Raw genomic sequence first — 27,528 nt, 5'->3', positions numbered from 1 at the left:
ATCCTGATAAATCCGCCTCAATGCCTCTTTCCTCCCCTGTGAGATTTCACCATCCATGTGAGGAGGGAATCTGCGGGAAGGTCCACCATTCAGCCACTCATGGCTGTAGTATTTGGGGTTCATTGAGTGAGCCAAACAATGTAAAGGTGTACAATTCTTGTCCCATCTGCGGACAAGAATATCATGTATGGTATCGCAGAAGGCCTCTGGTGATGTCTCATACTGGGGGCACTCACTCTGTAGAATAATGCTCCTCACAGACTCAATCATCGAATCCCATCCCTCATAAACCTCTCCTAGGATGGGTTTGTCTGTATCTGCAACTCGAAGCAAAGAGATGATAGGGTCCATGATCCGAATAATTAGATCTACCCTCTCCCACTAAGCATCATCTAGTACCGTGTCCTTCACTCTTTTAGAGGCTGCCTGATCTGTCTTTCTCCAAAAAGACCAAAACTCAGAAATAACCATGGACCCAAGAGCAGTCTTGACCTCCCTCAACCTCTTCAACATCATGAATGAAGATGCAAACCGTGTATCAGCAATCTTCAACAATGATAGATTGCTGTACTCCTTGTAGATAGTGAGGGCATTTGTATGATTTTGCACAAAGTTACGGATATGTCTTGCATCCTCAATAATGCTTCCAATCCAAAGCACATCAGAAGCAATGGATTTAAGTGCTAAGTTCAATGAATGGACAATGCAAGGTGTCCAAAACACTTGTGGATATTTAGCTTCCACAATCATGTCAGCCGCCTTGCAAACAGGTGCATTATCTGTAATGATTTGCACACAAGATTCAACACCTACCTCTTCAACAACTCTAATAAATAACTCACCCATAAATTGTGCATCCTTGTATTCGCCAAGTGTATCCACTGCTTTAAGGAAAACTGGACCATTCAAGGAAGACACCATGAAGTTGATGATTGGGTGTCGTGCTGGATCTGTCCATCCATCAGAAACAATGCTAACCCCAGATGTTGGCCATGATGCCATAATAGGCTCAAGCATTTTTTGCACCTCTTTTTTTGCCTTCGTCAACAATGTGGTTCTCAGCTTCTCTGACCCAGGAGGCACATACCCTGCTGGAGCCCCTTGAGTTAGAGCTCGACACATCTCAACAAATAAAGGTGAACGTGCAATATTAAATGATATGAAGTTTTGATAGAAGAAGAAGGCAATGGTGAGATCAAGCTCTTCCCGTCTCTCTTTTTGGAAAATCCTGTCCATTGGACCAAGTGATCTTCTTTTTAATGCTTGTCCCCCAGTAGAAGTAGAACTCTCAAATGGAAATTTGGTGGTGGCTTTCCTCAAAAATGGAAGGGGGTCTTCATTCTTGCCCTTGGGTGCTTTTGATTTTGAAGCCAGTGCCACATGTTCCATACCAACATTGGCCTCCTTTTCCAATTCTTTTCTCTTTTGTGAAGTAATAGCTTTACAAGATCCAATCCCACAACCAGGTATAGCCAACAAATGTGATTTCACACGGTAATATGTGCTTTTGAAAGAAATGTTACAAAAGTTGCATTTCCATTGCACATTGCCTCCTCCCTTTCCCTTGTTTGGCCCATCCTCTCTTGTGACATATTTCCACAATGGATATTTATCATTGTCTTTAAGTTCTCTTCCCTCAACATTACTTGCAGCAGACTCTGATGATATTGGGGGAGGAAGAGCATCTCTACCCATGACATTCTTGCCCTTCCTTGCTGCCTTTGATTGAGCCATGAACACTGTTACCTCAACCTGTAAAAAAAATGAACAAACTGCTGTAAAAATTTAAAAATGCAAAAGAAATGAACAAGAATCAACACTAATTTGAATTGTAATTTCAATTTGTTACCATTACCAATTTATTGCATAGATGATGTGCAACTGAGGAAAGAGCACCTACAGGCTACAACAGTGTGTTTATAAGTTATTTTAATAGATTTTATAATTTTGAAGCAGGTGAACTTATGGCTTGTACAAACATCTGTCATTCAATAAAATTGCAATCTCATTGGAATTTTGTAGTTGGTGCTGTTCCTGCACGGCTACTTTTTCGTCATAGTGGTCAAGCCTTTCTCGAACTTGCCTTCTAGCAGGCTGCTCAGCATTTTTATTTTTGTGCAATGTGCAGTTATCACTATAATGATACAGGCCCCAGGGTTACACAATGTTTATGTAATCGATTCTATGTACACGAATGTACAATTGACAACCTAGTTGAACCTACTAATTAGTCACTAATACTATCAAAACTGTGTAACTGGTTTCATTTCCTTCCGCTTGTTATTTGATTTACCAGTTAAAAATCCCAGTGTGTGCATTTTATTCTGTCAGCTGTTTTAAATTTCAACAGCAGGGAAATCAAATGGAAATAATCTGTCCAGTTCCAAAGTCAGGAAAATTGAACAGATTCTAAAGATATCGAATCTTTTTTTTATATGAAACATGGATTCGTGTAACTGATAAATTACAGGGTTAGGGTTACACAATGCAATCGATTCTATTTACTGGAAATTCGCAGTGATTGTGCCGAGCAGTGATATATATATTAATATTAGCGATTCATAAACTTGCATTTTGCTTCTCAAGTAAACTCAGAGATGACCACTAATATATATATATCAGTGTATCACGATCAATGTTGCACGAAGCGGGAGCGAAGCGGAAGCGTCATTTTCCAAAAATCTAGGAAGCGAAGCGTCCGCGGAAGCGTCTGCTATATATATATATATTTTTATATTTTTTTGCATTTATACTCAAAACAAACATCCCAAATACCAAATTAATTGTAGAAGACATGAAAACATGCATATTTTTGCATAAATCAAGATAGATATGGCATCCATGATTCCATTGTAGTTACTAGTATGTACAACAATCATCTATATTCTAGCTATTACAAACATACATCAAATTTTTAAGCATATTATAAAACATAAAACATTTAAGCATATTATAAAACATAAAACATAGAGCATATTATGATTTATCTAGCAAGTGAGCAACTGTCAACATTTGTCATGTCCAAAATTCAAATAATAATGTTTACAAAATATGTCACTTGGTCACCGCCAAGCCAAAAAGGTTCAAAATTCAAATTCACAAGTCTACAAGTCTAATGAGTAATCTATGACAAAAAGTAGTAGATTGTGAATATATCTACTAATCTCTCCTCCTTCCACCACGAATAGAACGTGATGGCGGGCCTCCACGTGGTGGCAATGAAGAAGATGGTCCCTGTGTAAGTCGTGGCACTGAAACTGATGAAGAAGAACCCCCTGCTGTTGGTGTTGAACCATGGAACCTAGGAACCAAGGGACCAGATGGGGGTGGGGGTGGTGGCATATCAACACGGTCATCATCATCCTAGAATCGCTCAAAAAATTCATGCAAAAAAAAAAAACACTAGTTAACAAAAAAATTAAAAACATGAATTAGAGAAATGCTTTATAAGGGAAAATTGGAAAATTCATACCACAATGGACATACCTGGATAAGAGCATCCTCTAATTGCTCTAGTCGCAACACTCCATCCTCCAAATTGGGCTCCTCTGGATTCTTGTCCCAAATCAACAAGTCTTTATTAGACTTTGCATCTTCACAGTAATGGGACAACAATCGCAAGTTGTAATGAACTTAAACCAAGCTCTCTGCCTGGTCTAAATTCAACCTGTTCCTTTTAACACTGTGGATGAAAGAATAAGAGCTCCAACACCTCTCTGCAGAAGAAGTGTTTACCACCTGTGATAGCACCCGCAATGCCAAACTCTGTAGAAGTGGAGTACCCCCTCCATGCATGTTCCACCACTCAAGAGCAGAAAAAGTCTCTCGATCTTTAATTGCATGCATGCTCCCAAATGGACCAGTGTTGAGCGTATAGTTGCTCACCTGTCTCCGTACCAATGCAGCCTCCTCCTCATCAGGGATTAATTTACTCAATGCAGCCATATATTTTTCGTGAACCTCTCTATCTTGGTGTGGTTTTTTCCTGCTTCCCCCCCCAGGTGCTGGTGTTGAAAGCCATGATGGATGATAGTATTTAGGTGTCAAAACATATGCTAATGCATGCAATGGAATATTTAGCATTTCCCATCGGTTTTGCACCTCTACACGAATATAATTGTACAAGGTGGTATCTCTAGGCTCAACAATGTCTTTAATCTGCCCCAACATGCTATCCATTTGCTCATACACCTCCCCAATTACTGGTCGATCTGAATCTGCAAACTTGATCATGTAATAAATTGGTTTGGTGAATTGCAAAACATATTTAACCTGTGACCAAAAGTAACTGTCAAGAACAGTGTCCTTGACTGCATTAGCACCATCTGTGTCAGTGTTAATTTCATCCCATGAATCAGCACACACCAGATTAGTTAAAGCTTGTCTCACCCTCACTAGCCGCCTAAAGGTGAGGTAATAACTAGCAAATCTTGTCTTTGCAATTTTAAGCAATTGCAACTTGGAGTAAGTGCCATAGAAGTAGTTTACCCTTGTATGCCCTGTGATGAATTTAATGAGCTGCTTCCCTTTCCTGTAAACCTCAGCAATCCACCCACAATCTTTGTGTTTCACAATATCATGCATCAAAAGGTTCAATGTGTGAACCAGGCACCCAGACCAAAAGATGTGTGGATGAGTACGCTCAATAATTTTTCCTGCTGCATTACAATTTGCTGCATTATCTGTGATCACTTGAACCACATTATTCGGACCAACATCTTTGATTGATTTCAATAGGAGATCTGCAATGTTTTGTGCAGTTGCACTGATGGAGGAGGAGTCATGACATGCAATAAATACTGCACCACTAGAAGAAACACCAAGAACATTTATCAAATGTTGGTTTCTAATATTTGTCCACCCATCTGATACAATGGATACCCCAGAATCCACCCACTCATGTGTAAAACGTGTCAAAGCTCTTTGAACCTTAGCTTTTTCTCTTTCTAATAACACTGTTCTAGCTTTCTCATAGTTGGGGGCCTTGTATCCTTTTGGGGCTTCATTGATGGCCTTTACCATGTCATGCCAATAGGGAGAGCGAAGCACATTGAATGGTACACCGCAAGCACAAAGAAAACGGACTATCTTTCCATCCACATCATCCCTCCCAGCAACATTAAGGAAATCCCCTATTGTTTTTCTACCTCCAGAGGTTGCAGAAGTACCATGAGGAGATGGGCAACTACCAAATTTAGAGGTTGCACTTGATTCAGAATGAGTTTTTTGTTTCTTGTTTTTTTGTTGTGCAGCCATCTCTATTTGGATGTATTTTCTTCTTTCTTCAGTTGAAATGTTTGGGCAAATTTGTATCCCCACAGAACCCTTTTTTTCATCACTGTCCAGCACCCCACAAAGATGCCTCCTCAGACGGGTATATGAACCCGTATATGGTTTTCCTCCATGACAACCATGAGGGCACACAAATTTGTAAGATCCACCACCCTTTCCCCCATCAAGTTTGGTCACATAGTTCCACAAGGGTGTTGATGTACCTTTCCCATCTTGTGCTTCAGTGTCCCCTTCAAGTTCATCCCCTTCCTCTTCAAACCCTTCCTCCTCATCATACATTGGGTCCCTACTATTAGGACCAAGTTCATCCCCTTCCTCTTCCCCTCTATTCCTCACCCTTGCCATCATTAAAACCAAGAGTGGAATGATACATAGAAGCCAAAAGAACACCATCTTGGAATATGGATATAGGTGGTGGACAACCTGTAAATAAAGGAGCAAGTAGAAACAATGGGAAAGAGTAGGAGAGGGAGGAGAAAAATACAATTTTTAAAAAAAAAAAACAAGGGAGTTTGGGGTTTGAACTTACCTCTTTAGCTCTTGTAGATGAAGTCCTCCAAGCTCTTGCTCTAAGCTCCTCCTCCTTCTCCTAGCTCCTCCTTCTTCACTCCTCCAAGCTCTCCTCTCTTCTCCTCTCCTTTCCTCTCTTCTCTTCTCCTCTCCTCTCTTCTCTTCTCCAACTCTCATAAACTCAAAGTGAGAAAATGAGGAATGAATGGGAGCTTTATGCTTTTCATTCCTCACCTAAACTCACCCTAACCCACCCCCTCATTGCAAGTTAAGTTAACTTTTAAAAAAAATTAAAAAAAATTTAAGTTTAATTCCTTGCCCGCGCGGAAATTTCCGGAAGCGCTCCGAAGCGCTCGTGAAGCGTGCGCTTCCGGGCCCGAAGCGTGGCGCTTCCGGAGGCCCGAAGCGCCCTCCGAAGCGCGCTTCGGGGGCAACGCTTCCTAAAAACCAGGAATCGCTCCAAAAACTCGGAACCGCGCTTCGTCAAAAATGGAATCGCGCTTCTGCTGGCGCTTCCGGAACGCTTCCGTACGGGACGCGATTCTGGCCTAGGATCCCGGGGGGGGGGGGGGGGGGGGGGCGCTTCCTGCAACTCTGATCACGATTCACTGCGATACTTGTGCTTCTCGGATGGACTTCATATGCTTTACGCTGGAGGAACTTCATATTTGGATTAAGATGAATCCCTTTATAAAACTTGGACTTTGGATTGTTATCATAACCTTAGATCATTGTATGTAACATAAATGTGGTTCAAAGTACTCGAATTTCATCATAATTTTATAACCGGCACCGCTGATACAAAGAACTGCGTTATCTGGTGGACCGTGGACTACTTACCTCAGAACTTGAAGTTAGAACTGGTGGACTGTGGACGTTGGGTGGTCGATTCTCCTTGGTGAGAGTCCGCTCCTCGCTGCAACAGCACAATCCTTTGCCAACTGACTTGCAGAATGAGCCGTCAACCGAGCAGACACGCCCCCTTTAACCTAGTAGCAGTTCCGAGTCCTGGAAACGAGTCCGAAAACCAGGGCACGTCATAAAAATCGAGACACGCTTGGAAATTCATGACACATTACCGGGCACGACGTGTCATAAAAGGACACGACGTGTCCTGAAGTCTGGACACGAATCCGCAGAGAATCGTGTCGGATTCGAGCGATTCGCGATTCGTCAAGGGTTTTGGACGAATCCGGTATGATAGATAATAAGAAGAATTGATCAAGGGTTTTCCCCATCTTAGGGTTTTTCTCTAGCTTGAGCCAAATTCTGGTGTTCTCTTGTCTTGGCTTGTCTTCTACAGTTTATTGTTTATGTTCTATCTACAGTTACTGTCAATATGATTAATGGTTTATGTGATTGCTATTGGAAAATAAGTGGAAATCATCATTGGGCTAATAAAAGGTCATTGAAGTAATTGTTGCAAGCATAGAACATACCATTGTTATCTAAAATTAACCGTTTGCTTCTTTGTATCACTTACATAAACAACAAATTTATGTTTAGAAGAAAACTGATGTTTGCACAATCCAGTCTTATGATAACAATTTATCCGAGCTATCAAATAATTGCAAAGTTCCACAAAGGATTGATTTAGGATAGTCAAATCCCTTCTTAGTTCGACAATTTTGTTTATCACTCAGAGGATCCATCATCTTATATCATCAAAGATGACAACTCAAAGAGCTCCAAAATATACAAATAGATTACAAAACAAAGAAACAGATGACACTCCTTGTTAGCAATAAGCTTTGAGAACAAGATTTTCTGAAGAGGAGGGCAATGTTATGAATAAAAATAATAAAAATAATAAGAATCATAATAATAATTAATTAAATAATGATTAGTACACTAAAGAGGCATGTCTCTAAAGACACGGCCGTTCATGAAGGGGCACCTCCCTAGGTATATAAGCAGGTCATCATTTGTAATCATATCATCTCATATCTCATATCTCTTGTACTCAAACATTTATAAAAAATATTACTTGTCCTATGATGGATACTTTTATATTTCAAATATTTTAAATATTCCGCCGTGTATACGAACCCAATTTGTTACATTGAGATTAGATCTCGCATCACCTGAGATTGACGGTTGAGATTCATCTATTTCTCTCATGCAAATTAGATTAGATTGAACTCACGTTTCTCTTATAAAAGAAATTATTTAAAATACTAAAGTAATTTGCTAAGGTTTAGGGTGTATTAGGCGACTTATTGCATGCCCAAACACTTAGGCTAGTTAGAGGTACTTGTCCGAGCTACAAACATCAACAACGTCTTGCATTATTTCCTATTGATCTTTCAAATAATCTATTTCTTGGTCATTTTTTTTGATTTCTTGTTGCTTGTCTTCATATGTCTGCATCACTACCTCATGGGATATCTTTGAAAGATCAATGACATTTGTCTTCGATATTATTGTTTCTACCCCATTGTACTCATAATCTTGTGTTGTCATTAGTCTTCTGGACTTGTCCCTTGATTTGGGCACAATGCTTGTTGTATCACTATATTTCTCTTATAAAATTCTAATTATATTCTAGGTCTATTATCGACCTTCTGTGCCTTGCCATTAGCTTGCAAAATGCCCTCTACAATGGTGTTCCCCCTCCTCTGCTTTCTTTGCTGTATACAATGATTTCTAGTATCTTTTACTTGTAAATTTCTATTGTTTACTTGTCAGGTCTGTCACATGCTCAACAGTCCCGACTCCCTAATTTCAATGAACTCTCCTCTATGTCCATATCTCTAATGTCATGTCCTCTATCCCCCATAGAGCTTTTGTCTGCTTCTACATCTTTGTCCTTGTTGTCTTCAGTACAACTACATCCCTTGTTTGATTTGTCTCTATCCTCTTGCTTTTCTTCTTGTTGTTGATTCTCAACTTCCAGCTTTTCTATAGCTTCTTCCTTTCCCGCCCTCTCTTTGGTTCTCCTCTTTGTCTCTTGAGTTTTCTTCCTTGATTTCACCTCATTTTGTCTCTTTTTGTCGATCTTTACATATGCTTCTCTGCGACCTGTTTTGCCTTATCAAACTTTTCCTTATTTCATCAATTCCATTTTTTTGGGTTGTTTTCATTTTTTCTTCCAATTCGTTTTGGTTTTTACTCTCGTACTTTTTCAGCCTTTGCTTTCCTTTTTGAGATTACTGAGCGTCTTCTGTACAGTGCCCTCTGATACTTTCTTCTACTATTTTGGTATTTCTTTCTTAATGCTTTCACAGTGCCTTGTGACACTATCTCTGTACAGCACCCTGTGAAACTATCTCCTTGTTTTCACCTCATTTTACTTTCCTTTGTCCTTTATCTGCATTTGCTTCTCTGCAACCTGTTTGCCTAGCTCAAACCTCTTCTTATTTTGTCAGTTGCGTTTTTATTTGTCTTCATTTTCTCTTCCAATTCCTTTTTCTTTTACTCTCCTTGTACTAAGCCTTTGGTTTCCTTTTTTGAGATTACTGAGTGTCTTCTGTACAGTGCCTTGTGACACTATCTGCTACTATTTTAGTGTTTCCTCTCTCCTTTTTCTTTTTGGTAGAGGGTTGGGATTATGCCATGTGGTATTTTCCTCTACCATCTTCACTGAAGTTGTCCAATCCTTGTCGTGTTCTTCATCTCAGCATAAATTAATTAAACCCTCAATTTGTGCTTCCTGTTCTTTGGCCCTCTTCTTCTTCTTGTTTCCTTGTTCTTTAGCATGTCGTTTTGGCTTCTTTTGTTTATGGGGGTCCTTGTCCCATTTCCCTTGGTCTGTCCAAGGCTGGGTGAACTTGCATGTCCTTTTCCATTTTGTCTTGGGGCTCTTGCTTGTATCTCGATGGCTCTTTGTTCCATCACTGCCTCGATCTGCCTTCTGCCTCCAACCTCATCTCTGGAGGTTTCACTTGCCTAGTCTCTCAGACACGTTCTATATCCATTGTCTATTTAGCAGTCATGCCTTCTTTGGCATCTCCTTTGTTGCTGTATTCTTTTATACACTTGTTAACATCACTATAAACATTCACTATCTATTGATCGAACTCTTCTGTCTCTATGACCTCATAGTCCTTGGGATAAATGGGAACCCCTTGGCGTGTGACTCTTCCTTGTCCTCTTGTCTTATCTCTCCCAGGAGCTGTACCCTGGAGGGATTGTGTCGACCATGTCGGAGGCTCCAAGCCATCAGTCTTATACTTTGGCATCTATTTTATTATGTTTGCCAGACTGCTAGCTTTGATGTCAACCATAGTTGCGGGGGAGCGCCCCCCCCCCCCCCCTCGAACCCGCTCCGGGCCGGAGCGGCTCGGGAGCGCGCTCCCTAAAAAAAATTTACGCTCCCTGCCCTGTTCGGGAGCGTTTCGGGGAGCGATCGCTCCGTCGCTCCCGGAGCGATTTTTAACGCTCGGGAGCGATCGCTCCCGGGCGTAAAAAATCGCTCCGGGAGCGTTTCGACTCAGGCCGGGAGCGATCCGGCGGAAAAAATTTCCGCGGACGCGAAAAAAATTCTAATTTTAATTTTTTTTTTTGGTTTTAAAAGCCCAATGGGCTTAAAAAAATTTCATTGTGACTTCATTGAGCAAGAGTTTGGAGCAAGAGCAAGAGCGAAGGAGCGAGGAGCAAGTGCTGAGGAGCGAGGAGCAACTGCCAAGGAGCGAGGAGCAAGCCTGCAGAGGTAAGTAACTTAGTAATTTAGTTAGTTTAGTTAGTTAGGTAGTGATTTAGTTAATTTAATTTAGTTTATTGAGTTTAAAAATCATAAATTTAAATTAAATTAATAAATTAAATTAATTAATCCCAATAAATTAAATTAATTTGCAGATTCAGGAATCAAAACCCTACAAACATCAAACACCATGGATGTGCTTATACTCCCCATCTAGGTAAGGTGTCTGCTTCCATAGCAGTATCTTTTCTTTGTAGAAATCAGCCAGTATTTCCAAGGGATCATACCACTCTAACCATGGAATGATAAAGGTTGGGTCTGGTCCTCCATCAATGTCTGCCCATCTAATGGTAGGAGTAATCCATATAGGACACTTTTTCTGTTCTTTATATCAAAGAATTGGTTCACCTCCAACACTTATTTAACCCTTTCCTTTATTGATTTGTTTGCAGAAATTTGGATAATGCCATTGAGTTCCCAGGGAGACCAAAGACCTGGAAGTAAGAATATGTTGGTTTTTCAAGCCAATTTTGACTTTCTCCACAGTCAATGATTGAGCTGTAGAATACATTGGTCTGAAAGTAATTGACTTTCTACACATCGAGTTGTAGAATAAGTTGGCCTTTCAAACCAGTGTTTGGTTTTCTCCCCAGACAAACAAGAAGTTGTGTTAGACCCTGGGTTGTTGTCTGTGTATACACTCTGGATCTGTCTCCACCAATCTACCACATCATCTTCCACCTTTCTGTAGTGTCTTTGTATGTGTTGAATCCACATCGAAGGATAATGGAAGGGTTTGGGACCTTCATTTTCTATCTTTATATGGGACGTTTGGCTCCAAAAAGTAACAAACTACTGAGAAAATATAATTGTACATAGAAAAGTCTTGGGAATTTTGTTAACTTAACCATAAGTACTGCTGATGCAGTCCCTCGTCTATAGTCTTCACCCATTCAATCTTTTTCCTATCTCCTAGGCATATTGTGGGAATCAAATAAATCCATTTAATTGCTAACCTGCTACAGTTTCTCTATCGAAACATGTGACAGAGCATTTTGATTGTACCTGGGTTCATGTCATCCTTGATCACATCTAATGGGTAAGCTTTGTAGATTTCCTTTGTGGATGTCTAGGCATTTGGTCGTGCCCTGGTATAGTCATTATTCTCCTTAATTCTGGCAAGGACAGGCTTATTGCCCCATTCTTCTTCTCCTTTGGAAATTCTGGAAACTTTCTGAATGGTTTGTACATGTGTAACGAGCCATCTAAACTAATCCACTAATATAAAGTTTTAAACTTTATATTAAAGCAGATATGATAAACTTTAAAACAAATATGAGTTAAACTTTAAAATAAATATGATTAAACTTTAATTTATAAATTTTAAACCTTATAAAATATATAAATTAAACTTTATAATAAAAATAAAATCAAAAAAGAAACACCCTTATATAAAAGGGGACGCATAAACCAAACGGAATATATATAACAAAGTGCATATGACAGCAGAGGCAGAAATATCTAAGGGCCGCAGAATGCATGGAAGGCGTGTCGGAAGGAGGGAAAGCGGTGGCTGCAGGTAGGAGGGCGGCCACCGCCAAGCCCGTAGTTAAAAACCGGAGGTCTGAACCGAGAGGGGGGGCTGGAACAATGGAGTTAGAAACCAGGAGGAGGAATTCAACAGTGAGAGAGGTCCGCCATTGGAAGAGCTTTAATCCGTCTGAGGTTCTGGGCACGGGGGACAGTGAGCGTCTGTGAGAAGCTTACTGTATTGAGCAGCCAGTCTCTGCTTAGTCTGGCTGGGTGGAATTGGTCTCCCAGGTAATTGGAGCAAAGCAGCAGCAGCATCATCAACTTCACCGGATCAGATAGCAGTTCAGGTAAGTACAAAATCAAAAATTTTACAGTTCCTGTTTTCCAGTTTTGATTACTACACATGTTATCAGAGCCTGTCGTTCAAACCCTTCGGGACCTCACAGGCCCTACACAACCGGCAGGGAATGAAATCGTAGCCAGTTATCGAATAAAACCGCGTTGAATGAAATTGTGTTGAATGCAAAGCATAAATCATCATTTGAAATCCATTCCGCTTTAAATTAATTTTCATTTGAACGGTTAGCGCTTCCCCACACCCGAGCCGTGGATTTAACACTCAGTCGAAGCATATCATTTGTATATTTGCCTAAATTTAAATCATGAAAAGTTCGTCAATATAATAGCCATGTTCCACCAAATCAAACGCACTCACAGGACACCAAGAAGAGGAACCCATCGTAAAGTGGAAGCAAGATACACAAATTTTTATTAGATGCGTAAACCTTCACCGGTAGCGGGTACAACCTCAACCTCAGCTCCGCGTAGCTGCAGGTATGGACTATACAGTTATCCATTGCCAGAATTAATATGAAGGTCTCAACTTTAATTTTAGCGGTGGGAAATAGAAAATTATAGATAATACGGAACCATAAGTTGCCCTAGCCAAGACTGTTGTTGTTTCTCGAAATTTTAGAGTGAAAATAGGGAAAAATCCAAATAGTACGCAAACTATAGACAGCGCCGAGGTTGCTGCCGTTCCTGAGATTTCTTACAGATTAATTTTACAATATTTGGATTAAATTTACATTTAAAAAAATATATATATATATATATATCGGAGTTTTTAAATTAAATTAAATTCATAGCTTTTTAATTAAATTTCATATCGGAGCTTTTACTCTTTCATGTGATCATTCTATTTTGGACGTGCACGGGATTTATTTGATCTAAAAACAGATTAAATTTTCATATATGGGTATGGCATATGTTCGCTTTTAAATTTACATCTTTCATTTATTTATATTTAGGATAAATTATAATTACAGTCTATTTCCCTTTTAAATTTTATTTGTAATTGTTTTTAGTTTAATTGTTATTTTATATTTTTTTTGTGTGTCGGTTTTCTTTTGTTGGCCGATTCTATTTGGATGAAACTTAGATACGAAATGGACAGATGGAAACGAGACCTACGATTTGGGATTTCCATGAGGCAATTCAAGAAGGTCTGATTATCTATTATCTGCGGCCTAGTGAGCAGTTTCGAGGATCAGAAGCAGCATTCGTTGGGCATATCTATGGCCATTCAGCACCTTTGAAAACTGAATCTGAAGCTAGCTTAAACATTACATATTGTCTCTACGTCCTAAAGATTCGATTCCAGATCAAATGCTATGGTGTTCGCTATATTTTATTAAGTTTCCAGCCCTATGCCTTCTGAGTTTCAGCCTCTCTATTACAAGGGTTGACTGTGTTATAGAATCCATATGCAAGCCTGGGTAAACCATGCAAAATTAGTCATTCAGTTGGTCGAGCTTCTAGTTTCATCTCAGTGACCTGTTGTCAAATCAAATGTTTGGTGGTTTTCTTGTTAGTGTTCCAATCTGAAAGGATAGTTTGGCCCTGAAGATTATAGTGAATTGACCCTATTTTACTTCATCAGCGTATACATTGAAAATTTTCATGCAGCAGTATAGTTTAGTGCTTGTTCTCTGAGGGCTATGCGCTGCCCACCTGTAGCCACTTGTGCACTTGTCTGAAGCATGTCTCGATTTCCTTAAGAAGCCCTAACCAGTGTTCTTGAAAGTTCTGAAGCCTATGTTTGTGCTACAATCCTAAGCAAAACTCTGATAGTTTCTGGCAGCCCTGATCTGAAGAATATAATATTAAATTGAAGGCTTGAAGATTGCTAAAGCACAGACTTGTGAACCCAGTAAATTCAGTATCCTCTAATCTCCAGTAAATTCAGTATACTCGCATCTCTATTACTGTCAGTTGTCACAGATTGTCAAGATCTTTAGAAGGTACTGGTGTTGTTGAGCAGAACATTAAAGAAGACATCTTTAGTGGCATTCTTATACCAGTACATCTGAGGTATGATCTGGAAGATATATCAGCAGATTGAAGGCACAGCCGTGGAGGACAAACCCCTGATGTATCCTCAACAATGAACCTCTGCTAGGGTTTGCATTGCAAGTATCATGATACTGTATCAGTATGATGCCCAGATGCTTTGTTTAATGCTGCTAAATATGCTTTGTTGACACCCAGATGCTTTTTAAAATTGTCCTTACTGATCAAATATCTTGTTATGTACTAGCCATTGCCTTATTCTTCATAAATAAATTGATCTTCGGTTTTACATTTAGAAAATTCCAAACTTAACGTGATTGGGTTACATAATAGTTGCTCCATGTCTCTCTTCTGCTGTATCGGTTGAGGTCTGACCTCTCTTATAAAAATCTAGGATCATTCTGTGAAGCATATATAATGTGCAAGTCCTCGGGCTGTCTGAAGTAAAGTCGGATTGCAGGTTTTCATTATATGAAACCCTCTCAATACTGCATCCTCCACTACATATTGACCAGTGTTTTTAAAACCGGAACCGGTGACCGGACCGGTCCACCTAATGAACCGGTTTACCGACCGGAACCGGTCTAACCGGGACTGGTTTGGTCTAAACGAACCAGTTTTTAAAAAATACATTAAATAATTAATTTTTAATGAAACAAAACTATTTTTAAGATGTAAAACCATGATTCCAAGCCAATAGAGACAAAATATGCAAAGTTTGCTCATTTATATACCATGCAAAGGTGAATATATCAAAATGGCACTGAGTGCAATACATATCATCGACAAAATAGCAAAATACATAAGAAATGAGGCTCATTTCTTATGTATTTTTAGCCTGATTATAAGTATAGGGGTCACCCTACTCTACCTTTTTAGTTTATATTTGCAAATACACATGCCTAACCAAATTCCATATTCTTTGAATCACAGATTATTTGGGAGTCCAAAAGGTGGTGTAAACTGATGAACTTCAGAATTGTAATGTTTTTTTTTTTTTTTTTGAAATTGAGAGGTATGTTTTTGCATTTTTTGAGCTATTATACTATGCATTTTGGACTTGTATTGTGGCATGCCGCATAATTACATCTTTCAAGTTCTGCTTGTCATCAAAATTATTAATCTTGGACTCCCACCTTTCCGGTTTTTAGCTTTGGGGACAAAGCTTCCTGGGGAGTTGCATGTTGTGCACCTAAGCACAACATTTTTGTTCACACTAACAAATTCATGTATTTAAGGTATATTTAAGCTTCATAATGTTGTAATAATGTTTTTTCCGTGGGCCTTTATGGTATTATGTTTCAAAATTCAATAATGAATGTCATTTTCATGTAATTAGGGCCTAGGTACTTCTCAACAGTAACTTGGGCCTCAAATATGAGGTTTCTCTCTCTTTTGTGTACATAGGGGCCTTCCAGATGCTTTTTTGTAACCTTTTTTTTGCACTTCAACTATGTATTCAACAAAGGTTCAATGGAGATGTCTCCATACATTCATATTTACAGGTGCAGTCCACTTGAGTGTTCCGGTGCCTCTAACAGTCTTAAGTTTTTGGATCTTCTTATAATTTGAGCTCCGCAGATATCAAATTTTTCTTTATTGCAGTTCATATCTGTATTTGAAGTTTTATTGTTTTTTTTTTGCATATAGGCCTGCTAGATTCTGACAACTAACTCTATTTCTTCATGGACTCTGATTTAAAATTAGTACCATCCTTTAAAATGGATATATGTGTGTTTGTGTAGAGGGATGGATAGATAGATAAATATGTTAATATATGTTGTATCAAGTGGTATTGTATCCAAAATGTTTTGAATAAACTTCAAGTATCTGTAGCTGTAGCCTTGTAACAAAGTTTAAATGTCGAGGTCAAAAGCATTCAATGGTGCTGGAAATTGCACCATGAATAACAAATCAAGGTAGTAATATCTATGTTCTAGAAAATGTTTTTGTTTCAGCTGGATTAATTGCACTCTTAAAGAAAGAAAGACACCCATGGATAACCGAAGGATGGAAATGGTAATGAAAATTCTATCATATTTGGCAAGTCAAGGTAGTAATGCACAACCCCAAAACCCCAAAACCCCAAAACCACTGCACCTTTTTCATTAATCGGCGGGCTGTCCATAAACCGGCCGGTTTAGGATGGAACCGGCCGGTTTGCTACAAACCGGCCGGTTCCGCCCTAAACCGGCCGGTTTTGACCGGTTAGGGCCAGATTTTGGTCACAAGAGGTATTAAACCGGGTTTTTTAGGCCGGTTCGGACCGGCCAGGCCTCCAACCGGCCGGTTAGACCGGTTACCGGTTTTTGTGGCCGGTTTTTAAAACTATGATATTGACAAGAATGTTTAGGATCTATACTTGGTAAATAGTGCCTTTGGCCCTCGGTCACTTGAATTTCAAAGTAGGATACTGTAGAAACATTAAAAGAACCAATTTTTTTTTACCTTGCCTGATCAATTACAATATGTAGGCCATTGACCTACATTTTTACAACTTGACTATTGATCTGAATTTACTCTTCAGTTTGATCCCAACCTACATTTATGGTATACTACTGAACTGTATCGCTTCTAGATTTTAATCATGACAGGTCTATGGTAAAATTCCCGGCTAAAGGTCAAACTGATATGGAACCAGAACAACCCTTCATTTTTATAGATTTAATCCATATCCAAGTAATATATTCAGAATATAAATATGTATGACCTTCCTTAAATGCTAAGTCACCTGACACGGGGATTTAGGACACGTAGGATTCGAGATTCGTGGTGTCGGATTCGGACACGCTGACCCCCCGGAACAGGACACGTTATATATTATTTTATTAAATATATATATATATATATATATATTAAAAATTCAATATTATCATATTTCTTACACAAATTTTAATTAATGATACAAATTTATTGATTTCAAACATAGATCTTCATCTATAGCTATTAGCATGCATATTACATACAAAATTCAAATAAATGTCAGTGGTACTGGTCACATAAATGATAAATCTATTAAAAATTTAAATCATGATTCATAATTCATAACTGAAAGAAAACTTACAACTACAAGATAGTAAGATAAACACATTGACAATTGTAGTTTACTCATTAAGTCATCAAATCAAAATGTGTTACATAGGTAGTGTTGGTGCAATGCCAATGGCTAATAGAAATAGAAAATATAAAACAACTACAGGTATACAAGCCTCAAGGCATCAATCAGCATCAGAATTAGCATCACTGTCCCCATCGTCATGGTCCCCACTGCTCTCCTCTGCATCCTCCTCCTCCCCTGTATCCATAGTCGCCTCTGCATCTGCTGGCATGGAGGTTGACCCCTCTAAGTCATCAAATCTAACATGCTCTAGCACTGGATCATTGAGATCCATGTTGGCCAATGCCAACTCAACAGTGGTGTCCAGACCCATATCATCAGGAACAGTGTTACTTGGGAGGGGGAGCAAAAGCGGGGAGCGGGAGCGGGAGCGACATATTCAGAAGCTCTTGGTTTGGTGCTCTTGATTAAATACGAGTTCCATACCCTAATACATGACAAAATTCAATGGAAACATTGCAATCCCCCAATCCTAAAATCCTGAAAAACTGATAAGTCTACTGGATTTTGAATGAAATCTAAAATTCTACTTTCTCCATATGAAATCCAATGAGGCCGGAACCACTCTGAAACATCCTGAGTCATTTCATGGTAATGTTAAAAATTTAAGTAAAAGGATGAAAATGAAGATTAAGGAGAATGTCACTTTTACTTTAAGAATTTAACATTACCATGAATAGCGTATCAATACTAGGGCCTAGACTTGATCATGAAGCTGCCAAAATGCTCTACTCCTTGCTGCAACAGCACAAATCACTTGCCAACAGCACAAATCACTTGCCAAATGAAAATATTAATGAGCAAACACGCCCTTTTCTTTCCCGCACTGAGCTTAGCGAGTCCTAGAAACAGGACACGTGTCCCAAAATTGCGACACGCTTTTGAAAATCGTGACACGACCTCGGATTCGACGTGTCGGAAACGGACACGACGTGTCATATGATTTGGACACGAATCCGGACCGAATCGTGTCGGATTCGCTGGATTCAGGATTCGTAGGGGGTTTAGGACGAATCCGGTGACTTAGCTTAAATGTAATAGCTAGATTGAGGTATGGCGGGTATATTACCGACATATATTGTAACGAGACATTTAACATTTTTTTTTCGTGGATGTTATTTGGTGAATAAACTTTGGATGTCTTACCTTAGGAGCTAATAACCATACACTTCTGCATTATTCATATTAGGATAGAATACCCTGCATTAGGACAAGGAGGTCGCGAGACCACCCTCCTTGACCTCGGTACCAGTAAGATCCGCCTAGCGGATAAAAATAGCAAAACTATACCCGTTTATGAATGTGAAGTTGCAAAAGAAAATTGTGTGTTAAATTCGGTTTTCTACCTCAAAATTTTTATAGAATTTTATTATGTGTTCAAGAACCATTACAATGGTAAGGATGTATGAGCGACGACGACGTGATCAGGCATCATCACCACCATTAATGCCGCCACCGTCGCCATCATGATCCCCATCACCATCGTCACCACCAAGACCATCATCAACATCAATCGCCCCAGCGCCAGAGTTGACTGTGATAATGAATTCTTTGGAAGCCTTATTGGAAACATTAAAAGAATCAACTAAGGCCAAAACCAAAGGGGAATTTCAACATGTAGCCACTAGTTCAGCGGAACCAAATAATTTTGAGCCCAGAAGATTGAAAGAAGACATTTCTAGGGAGCTTCAGAAAATTAGACTCCCAGAATTCTCAGGAGGTCGAGCAGGTGAGCGCGCTGAAGCATGGTTAGAAGGAATGAACAGATGCTTTAGGTTAAGAGAATATTCTTCTTCGACAAAAACAAAAATTGCCGTGTTTCAACTAAAAGAAAGTGCCTTGATTTGGTGGGGAAATCTGGAAAAGCAGCTGCACCTTACATTGGATAATGTCCCTTGGGAACTATTTGAGGAAAGGTTCCGCGCAAAGTATTTACCTCCATACTTTCAACAACAGCAAGCCAGAGCCTTTCATACATTAATTTAGGGAAATAAAACGGTGGAAGAGTACGAGATAAGGTTTATGGAGCTTGTAAAATACATTCACTACTTAGATTTTGATGAACGTCAAGCTGAACGCTTCATATTTGGGTTAAATCCTCGCATCAGAGCCTTGGTAAGCATGTGGAAACCATCATCAGTAGCCGAGGCAGTCGAATGCGGTCGTTATGCAGAAGAGCACCTTGGAATCAAAAAAGATATGGGGCCAGCAGGGCCTTTACAATCAGGATTTCCAGGAAAGACTCCCCGAAACTTCTTCAGAGGAGATAGCTCGAGGCCACCTTACGGTAACAGGTTTACCCCAAGAAATATAGGGACAAGAGCTCCCATGGCAGTAAACACTATAGCCGTGGAATCATCAAACACCAGTCCATGGACATCTCGAGGGACTGCCAGTAGAGGAAGAAATTCGAGAGGAATCAACATGAGAGGACGAAGCTCGTTCTCTAGAAATTCACGTCCTGATTCAAGAGGATCAACGCAGCTTAATTGTTGGGGATGAGGGGGACCGCATTTTCAACGTGACTGCCCAAAAGCTTCATCGAATATATTGCATAGGACTGGAAAGGAGCCGATATCAAACAATCGAGGTAATCATAGAATTCATGCAGTAGTCAACCACGACCAAGCAGCGCATCAATCCAGTGTAGTGGAATCTTCAGGTATTATCACTGGTATAAAACTCAAAATCTTATTTGATATTGGTGCCACAGATAGTTTCATTTCGTCATATGCATTAAACAAATGTGGGTTGGCAGCTCGTAGACAAAATGATTTCCATCAAGTGGAAATGGCCTCAGGAGAACTCCAAACCGTGGGCTTGAGTGTGGATCAATGCGAAATCGATCTAGGGGTTTGTACGACTAAACTAAAAGTTTATGTCACAGCCTTAGGAACGTATGATCTTATCATAGGTATGGATTGGTTGGAAGCTCACCAAGCTTGGGTAGATTGTAATGGGAAAACGATTCTAGGCATAAATGATGAAGGAGAAGTAATCCAAATTCAAGGAATCAAGAGGGAAGTTTCTTTACGCTACATTTCAGCAATGCAGATGAAGTGTTGTTTAAGGAAAGGTTGTCAGGCTTATGTAATTCAAGAAGTAAGCCAAGGAAAAGGGCCATCCTTAGAACAATATCCGGTGTTAGCCGAATTCCCGGATGTATTTCCAAAAGAGCTACCTGGATTACCCCGGTAAGAGAATTGGATCTCACTATTGAATTAAAACCAGGTACCCAACCGATCTCTAAAACGCCTTATAGAATGATAGCTCCAGAACTTCAGGAATTGCAAATTCAATTGAAGGAACTACTCGATATAGGACATATTCGGCCCAGTATATCACCTTGGGGCGCTCCTGTAATTTTTGTGAAGAAGAAAGATGGATCTTTAAGATTATGCATAGATTATCGAGACTTGAATCGAGCTACAGTAAAGAATCAATACCCTATGCCTCGAATCGACGCTCTTTTCGATCAAATGAAAGGCGCTGCGGTCTTTTCAAAAATTGATCTTCGATCAGGCTATCACCAGCTAAGGATTTCTGAAAATGATGTTTCTAAGACTGCATTCCGGACACGTTTTGGACATTATGAATTTACTGTGGTACCATTTGGGTTAACAAATGCGCCAGCCGTATTCATGAATCTTATGAACAGTGTTTTCCGTGAATATCTTGATCAATTTGTGCAAGTCTTTTTAGATGATATTCTCATCTATTCCAAGAATAAGAAAGAGCATGAAGATCATTTGCGGATAGTATTGTCCTGTCTTAGAGAACGTCAGTTATATGGAAAACTATCCAAGTGTTCATTCTTTCAGGAAAGGATTCATTATTTGGGTCACATCATATTAGGTGAAGGGATTTCAGTAGCTCTTGAGAAGGTAAAAGCGATCATGGAATGGCCAATACCGAAAAATGCACATGAGATACGAAGTTATATGGGTTTAGCCGGTTATTACCGGAGATTTGTGGAGGGATTCTCCAAAATCGCAAAGCCAATTACAACCCTTCAGCGTAAAGGTGTTAAGTATGAATGGACCGAGGAATGTAATAAAGCATTCTCTGAACTCAAAAGACTACTCACCAGTGCACCAATCCTAAGAGTCCCATACATGAACAAAGATTTTACGGTATGTATTGATGCATCCAAACAAGGGCTGGGTGCAGTGTTGATGCAGGATAGAGGAGTGATGGCATATGCTTCCAGAAAGTTAAAACCTCATGAAGAACTCTATGCTACTCACGATTTAGAATTAGCCGCTGTAGTGCTAGCTTTAAAGATTTGGAGACACTATCTAGTGGGACGAAGTTTTACACTTAAAAGCGACCATCAAAGTCTACAATATTTGTTCACCCAAAGAGACTTAAATGCCAGGCAAAGGCGATGGAGTGAATTCCTAAGTGAATATGACTTCGGAATATCATACATTAAGGGAAAAGAAAATGTAGTAGCAGATGCTTTAAGCAGGAGACCTCGGATATTTTCTCTCATACCCATTAAAGTAGACTTAAGACAACGAGTACTGGATCATCTTATAAAAGACAGCTGGTATCTAAAGGTGAGAGCAAGTCTTGAAGGTATTAGGGCAAAAGAATCTAAATTTGAGGGATATGAATTAGAAAACGATGGGATCTTACGATTCCATGGAAGGATGTATATTCCTGATGATAAAGATCTTCGAGATACCATCCTTGGGCAAGCCCACAGAGCAGTATATTGTGCTCATCCTGGAGTAGGGAAAATGTATGCGGATACCAAGAAACTCTTCTTTTGGGCAGGCATGAAGCGTGATATCACTCAATTTGTTGCAAAATGTTTGGAATGTCAGTAAGTAAAGGCAGATCATTGTCACCTAGCGGGCCTCTTACAACCCCACGACATTCCTATGTCTAAATGGGAGACCATTTCTATGGATTTTATCACTGGACTACCTCTTACTTCTCAAAGACACAATGCCATTTTGGTAGTGGTGGATAAATTAACAAAAAGCGCCCATTTCATTCCCGTAAGAGATACTTTCGATGTTGCTGACGTAGCTCGAGTATTCATAAATGAAATTATCAGATTTCATGGAGTACCTAAAAAGATTATATCCGATAGAGATTCGCGATTCACTTCTAGATTCTGGACTTGCATGCAAACAGCCTTAGGTACTCAGCTAAATTTAAGCACTGCTTACTATACTGAGACTGATGGGCAAACTGAAAGAGTAAATCAAGTACTTGAAGACATGTTGCGAATGCATGTGATGGATCAACAATCACACTGGGAAAAGTATTTACCCTTAGTGGAATTCGCATACAACAATAGTTACCACAGCTCGATTGGAATGCCTCCATTTGAAGCTTTATATGGCAGACCTTGCAGAACACCGTTAAGTTGGGATAGGTTAGAAGATCGAGTGATAATAGGACCAGAATTAATCCATGAAATGGAAGCGCAGGTAAGACAAATTAGACAACGATTGAAGGAAGCACAGGATAGACAAAAGAGTTATGCTGATGCTCACCGAATTGATAGGAGGTATGAAGTAGGGGATCAGGTCTTCATCTGCATCAAACCAAATAAAAGTACTATTCGATTCGGAAAAGGGACAAAGTTATCACCCCGATTTATTGGGCCATTTAAAGTCGTGGAAAGAGTGGGACCTGTTGCCTATCGTCTTGCCCTGCCACCTCACCTGCATAGAATTCATAATGTATTTCATGTTTCTGTATTAAGACATTATATAGCTGATCTATCTCATAAACCTTCGATGGAAGGAATTGCAGGTATTGGACGAGGGAGTCATAATGGTCGAACCATTACGTATACTGGAACGTAGAGTTCGACAGCTGAGGAACCGCCTGGTGGACCACGTTAAGGTCCAATGGGACAAGTATAGTCCTGGATCAGCAACTTGGGAAAATACAGAGGACATATGTCAGAGATACCCTAATTTACGTCCATTTTGAAGAACTTTAAACTATGTTTAGTATATATTTACTTCACTACAATTAGAGACTCAGAAACATTTTGAATGATTATAGATAAACGTGAAATTTTGTGGCATAATATATGTTTAAGTCCTGCTGGTACATGGATACCAAAACAATATATGTGGTTCATTTTACTAAATTATAGTTGTCGAAGTAAAGTTAAGACAGTTGAACGATTTTACTTCTGGTAGAAATTAAGATATTATAGATCTGATTTATTTATACATGTCAATATGATCAATGGGATAGAAATCAGGAAGTGAATACATTCTAGATGAAAGTCAAAAGACATGCATGGAATATGGCAAAATATGTTGTACTGTAGTATCATAGATGAATTCATAAGGGAATAATATGTGAGTTATTTTGAATATGCTGATGCACATTTTACGGATGCATGGATAAGTGTATGATTGCAGGTAATAGACAGTTACCGGGATGACCACGTGATGACAGAACCTCAGAACAATTAAAGCTCCAAGTGATTCTATGATAGGGTGTTAACCCTAAATTCTACTGGGAGGGGTGGAGGTGTTGCCCACCGTTTATCCTCCGAACCCTGGAGTCATGGGAGGACTGTGCGAGTCACGCTCCCCTAGACGTGTGATGATGACTGCCGGATGCCTACTGGGAATCAGGTCGGTGTAGCCGACGCTGTCACCTTAGAGTTTATGAATGGTTAGGTCAGTAAAACTGACACCATGGCATACTCCAGTAGAGGACGGATAGGATGGGAGCAGAAGAGATTAGGAAGGATAGGATGATTTTAGAATAGTTGGGGAACCTGAATAGGGAAAGACATGTCCATTAAAACCTTAAACCTAAAACTCTAACTTCGGGACGAAGTTTTCTGAAGGGGGAGTGTATGTAACGACCCATCTAAACTAATCCACTAATATAAAGTTTTAAACTTTATATTAAAACAAATATGATAAACTTTAAAACAAATATGAGTTAAACTTTAAAATAAATATGATTAAACTTTAATTTATAAATTTTAAACCTTGTAAAATATATAAATTAAACTTTATAAAATTAAACTTTATAATAAAAATAAAATCAAAAAAGAAACACCCTTATATAAAAGGGGACGCATAAACCAAACGGGATATATATAACAAAGTACATATGACAGCAGAGGTAGAAATATCTAAGGGCCGCAGAATGCATGGAAGGCGTGTCGGAAGGAGGGAAGGCGGTGGCTGCAGGTAGGAGGGCGGCCGCCGCCAAGCCCGTAGTTAAAAACTGGAGGTCTGAACCGAGAGGGGGGGCTGGAACAACGGAGTTAGAAACCAGGAGGAGGAATTCAGCAGTGAGAGAGGTCCGCCATTGGAAGAGCTTTAATCCGTCTGAGGTTCTAGGCACGGGGGACAGTGAGCTTCTGTGAGAAGCTTATTGGATTGAGCAGCCAGTCTCTGCTCAGTCTGGTTGGGTGGAATTGGTCTCCCGGGTAATTGGAGCAAAGCAACAGCAGCATCATCAACTTCACTGGATCAGATAGCAGTTCAGGTAAGTACAAAATCAAAATTTTTACGGTTCCTGTTTTCCAGTTTTGATTACTACAGCATGGACATTGATTGTGATTTTGGTCTTTATGTTTGATATCATCTGCTGTTAAACATCAGAGTTTTTACTGTTACAAATACCAGGTTTGGTATTATCGTAGCTCTGGGGGTACTTGCAGCTTGGTATAAGCAGGACAATATCCAAGGGCACTTAGTGCCTCTCTTCTTCTCCGTGATGTCTGCTCAATAACAATGCTCATCTTGAATGTTGTTGGCGGGTATCTCCTAGTGCCATAAATTCATCAGTGCTTACGTTATACTCTACCATGGTTTTCTATCATCTGTGTTTTCTCTCTCTTTGAATTCTTTTACTACCAATGCCTTTGACTGTGCTTACAGCCTATTATGCCCTCTGCCTTCAATTATTTTATTGCTGAAGATGTATTACAACTCTGTGACTCTTCCTTTCCATCACCTTATCCGTTGGTGCTGCTACCTCCTTTACATTCACAGTTCACCATTCTTTCACTGTATTACAGTGGATATTTACCGTTGCTATTGCCTTTTATCATCTGTGCTAGCTTATTTTACTTAGTCAAGAGTCTTCACTTAAGTCACATGTTTTCAGCTTTGAGTGAGTTAATGGCAGGTATCATCTTTATTGTTCTATTATTGTCCATTATCAGAAGGGGCGCATGCTTGACAAGCCAAAATGTTTTAAGTGGATGTTAATAGGATACTTCATCCTTTTATTAACTTCCCTTTGTACAATGTGATGTTGCTATTCTATAATTAATAGCTATATGATTAACGCATAGATTTTGATTATAACAAATGGAGCCGTGGTGTCCTGTGTCATTGTAAGGAAAAAAGAGTATAAAGAAAAAACCCAACAGAATGCATGCAGAAAAACCCATTGTTGTCCAACTAGCTGCTGATGTATCATAAATAGGAAATGTTGTGATCAGTATTTGCAGTTACAGTTTGGGTTCCTGTTGTCTGGATTCTGCTACTTTATTGTTTCCATCCTTCTGCTATATGGAAGCCTCCATGTCTGGTCTTTTTACCGGTAACTCAGTTTTTACAAAATAGGTAAAACTGCGTGGAAGGTCTAAAACCATTAAGGGATTTTATGTTTTGGCACAGAGTCATATTGGACACTACATATTACTATGGCTGAAAACATAAGAAAATATGACTTTCTAGGTTAAGTCCAGATAGTTGTTTTTTAATTATCAATTGTTGGATCTCAAATTGAAATGTGCACAACTTGTTTTTGAAGCTAAAGTGATATCTAAAGGAAGAAATTTATCCATGACACTGTTTCTGAAAAGTTTGAGAGAACAGTACACATTTATTTTCTGATAAAATTTAGTGAGAAAAAATTGAGACAGTGATTCATGCTATTGTAACCATGTTGCAGTGACTTATGACTGCCGTTATTATGACATTCTTTGTGCAAGTATTTGACTTTAATAGCCTTATTCACAGTTGGAAGGTTGTTGCTTTGAGTTGTAACTTGGAGAGCTTGCCTGATTCTCTACGTTCACAAATGAAATCTCTGTTGCAGTTTCTTATGCTTTTCACTAAGTTCGGTTTTGTTCCATTTCCAGATAATGGCAGCTTCGAGAATATCAACATTGAAAAGCCAGAAGATCATCATGGTCTATTAGAAACTGATGTTTCTGCTATGTGATGAGTATCTTTATACCAAAATAAGTTTCAAGTTTTTTTTTTCTCAACGTTGGCAGTTTTTGCCCTTATGCTATTCTAGTTGTCAATAACCAGGAATTATAATAGCTAATATTTTGATGTTAACTGACCCGTGGTGAATCTCTTCTAGAAGCTCCATATACATTTAGACTTGTATATGAAAGTGTAACTATGGGAATCTAAAGATGCACTTGCTGCGTATTAAAAAGCTAGCAGTATAAAACTACTGTCAACGCATTTACTTTTAGTAGTTGATTGTGTATATATTTATACACATACAGTTGTTCTCTTTTTGAACGCTCATGTAGATAGAAAATTCTCTGCCTGCCTAAGATCAATGCAGAAGCTAAATGCATATGGTTGGTAAACTTTAGCATAGAATTATTCAAATGAAGAGAATGGTCCATACACCCTAAATGATATTCTCATGAAACATAATGCCCCACTGGAAAATGGATTAGCATATGGTTGGTAAACTTTAGCATAGAATTATTCAAATGAAGAGAATGGTCCATACACCCTAAATGATATTCTCACGAAACATAATGCCCCACTGGAAAATGGATCAATAAAGTTGTGAATGATCTTCTCTATATTCTATACCACTATAGATCCATCTTAACTTCGGATCTACCAAGAGCCAAAATGGATCAATTCTCTTAAGATGCAAACCTCTTTTTGAGTGCAAACTTGAGAAAAGTCAGATCATCATGGTCTATTAGAAAATGATATTTATCATTTATGCTATGTGATGAATATCTTTATACCAAGATAAGTATCAAAGTTTTTCTTTTTTTCAACATTGGCATTTTTTGCCTTTATGCTATTCTGGCTGTTAATTATTACGAGCTTTAAAAGTTAATATTGATTTTAACTGACTC

The 27,528-nt window shown here is 39.1% G+C and overlaps 1 protein-coding gene across 9 annotated transcripts in view; it reads left to right on the top strand.

Annotated features, from left to right (window-relative positions):
- The window catches only part of LOC149141047 (uncharacterized), a 103,720-nt gene extending 76,782 nt beyond the window's left edge, over positions 1-26,938 (top strand). For all 9 annotated transcript variants that reach the window (XM_089447529.1, XM_089447530.1, XM_089447525.1 and 6 more), the window contains one exon: positions 26,548-26,938. In XM_089447529.1, coding sequence (XP_089303655.1) covers positions 26,548-26,630 — 83 coding nt within the window. In that variant the 3' untranslated portion in view covers positions 26,631-26,938. The remainder of the gene's footprint in view (positions 1-26,547) is intronic.
- Positions 26,939-27,528: the final 590 nt, after the last annotated feature.

The sequence above is a fragment of the Pinus tabuliformis genome, chromosome X (genome assembly GCF_031772625.1).
Source record: "Pinus tabuliformis cultivar Carrire ecotype Pingquan chromosome X, CPIR1, whole genome shotgun sequence".
Taxonomy (NCBI): domain Eukaryota; kingdom Viridiplantae; phylum Streptophyta; class Pinopsida; order Pinales; family Pinaceae; genus Pinus; species Pinus tabuliformis.
This window is presented reverse-complemented; position numbering and strand designations above follow the sequence as displayed.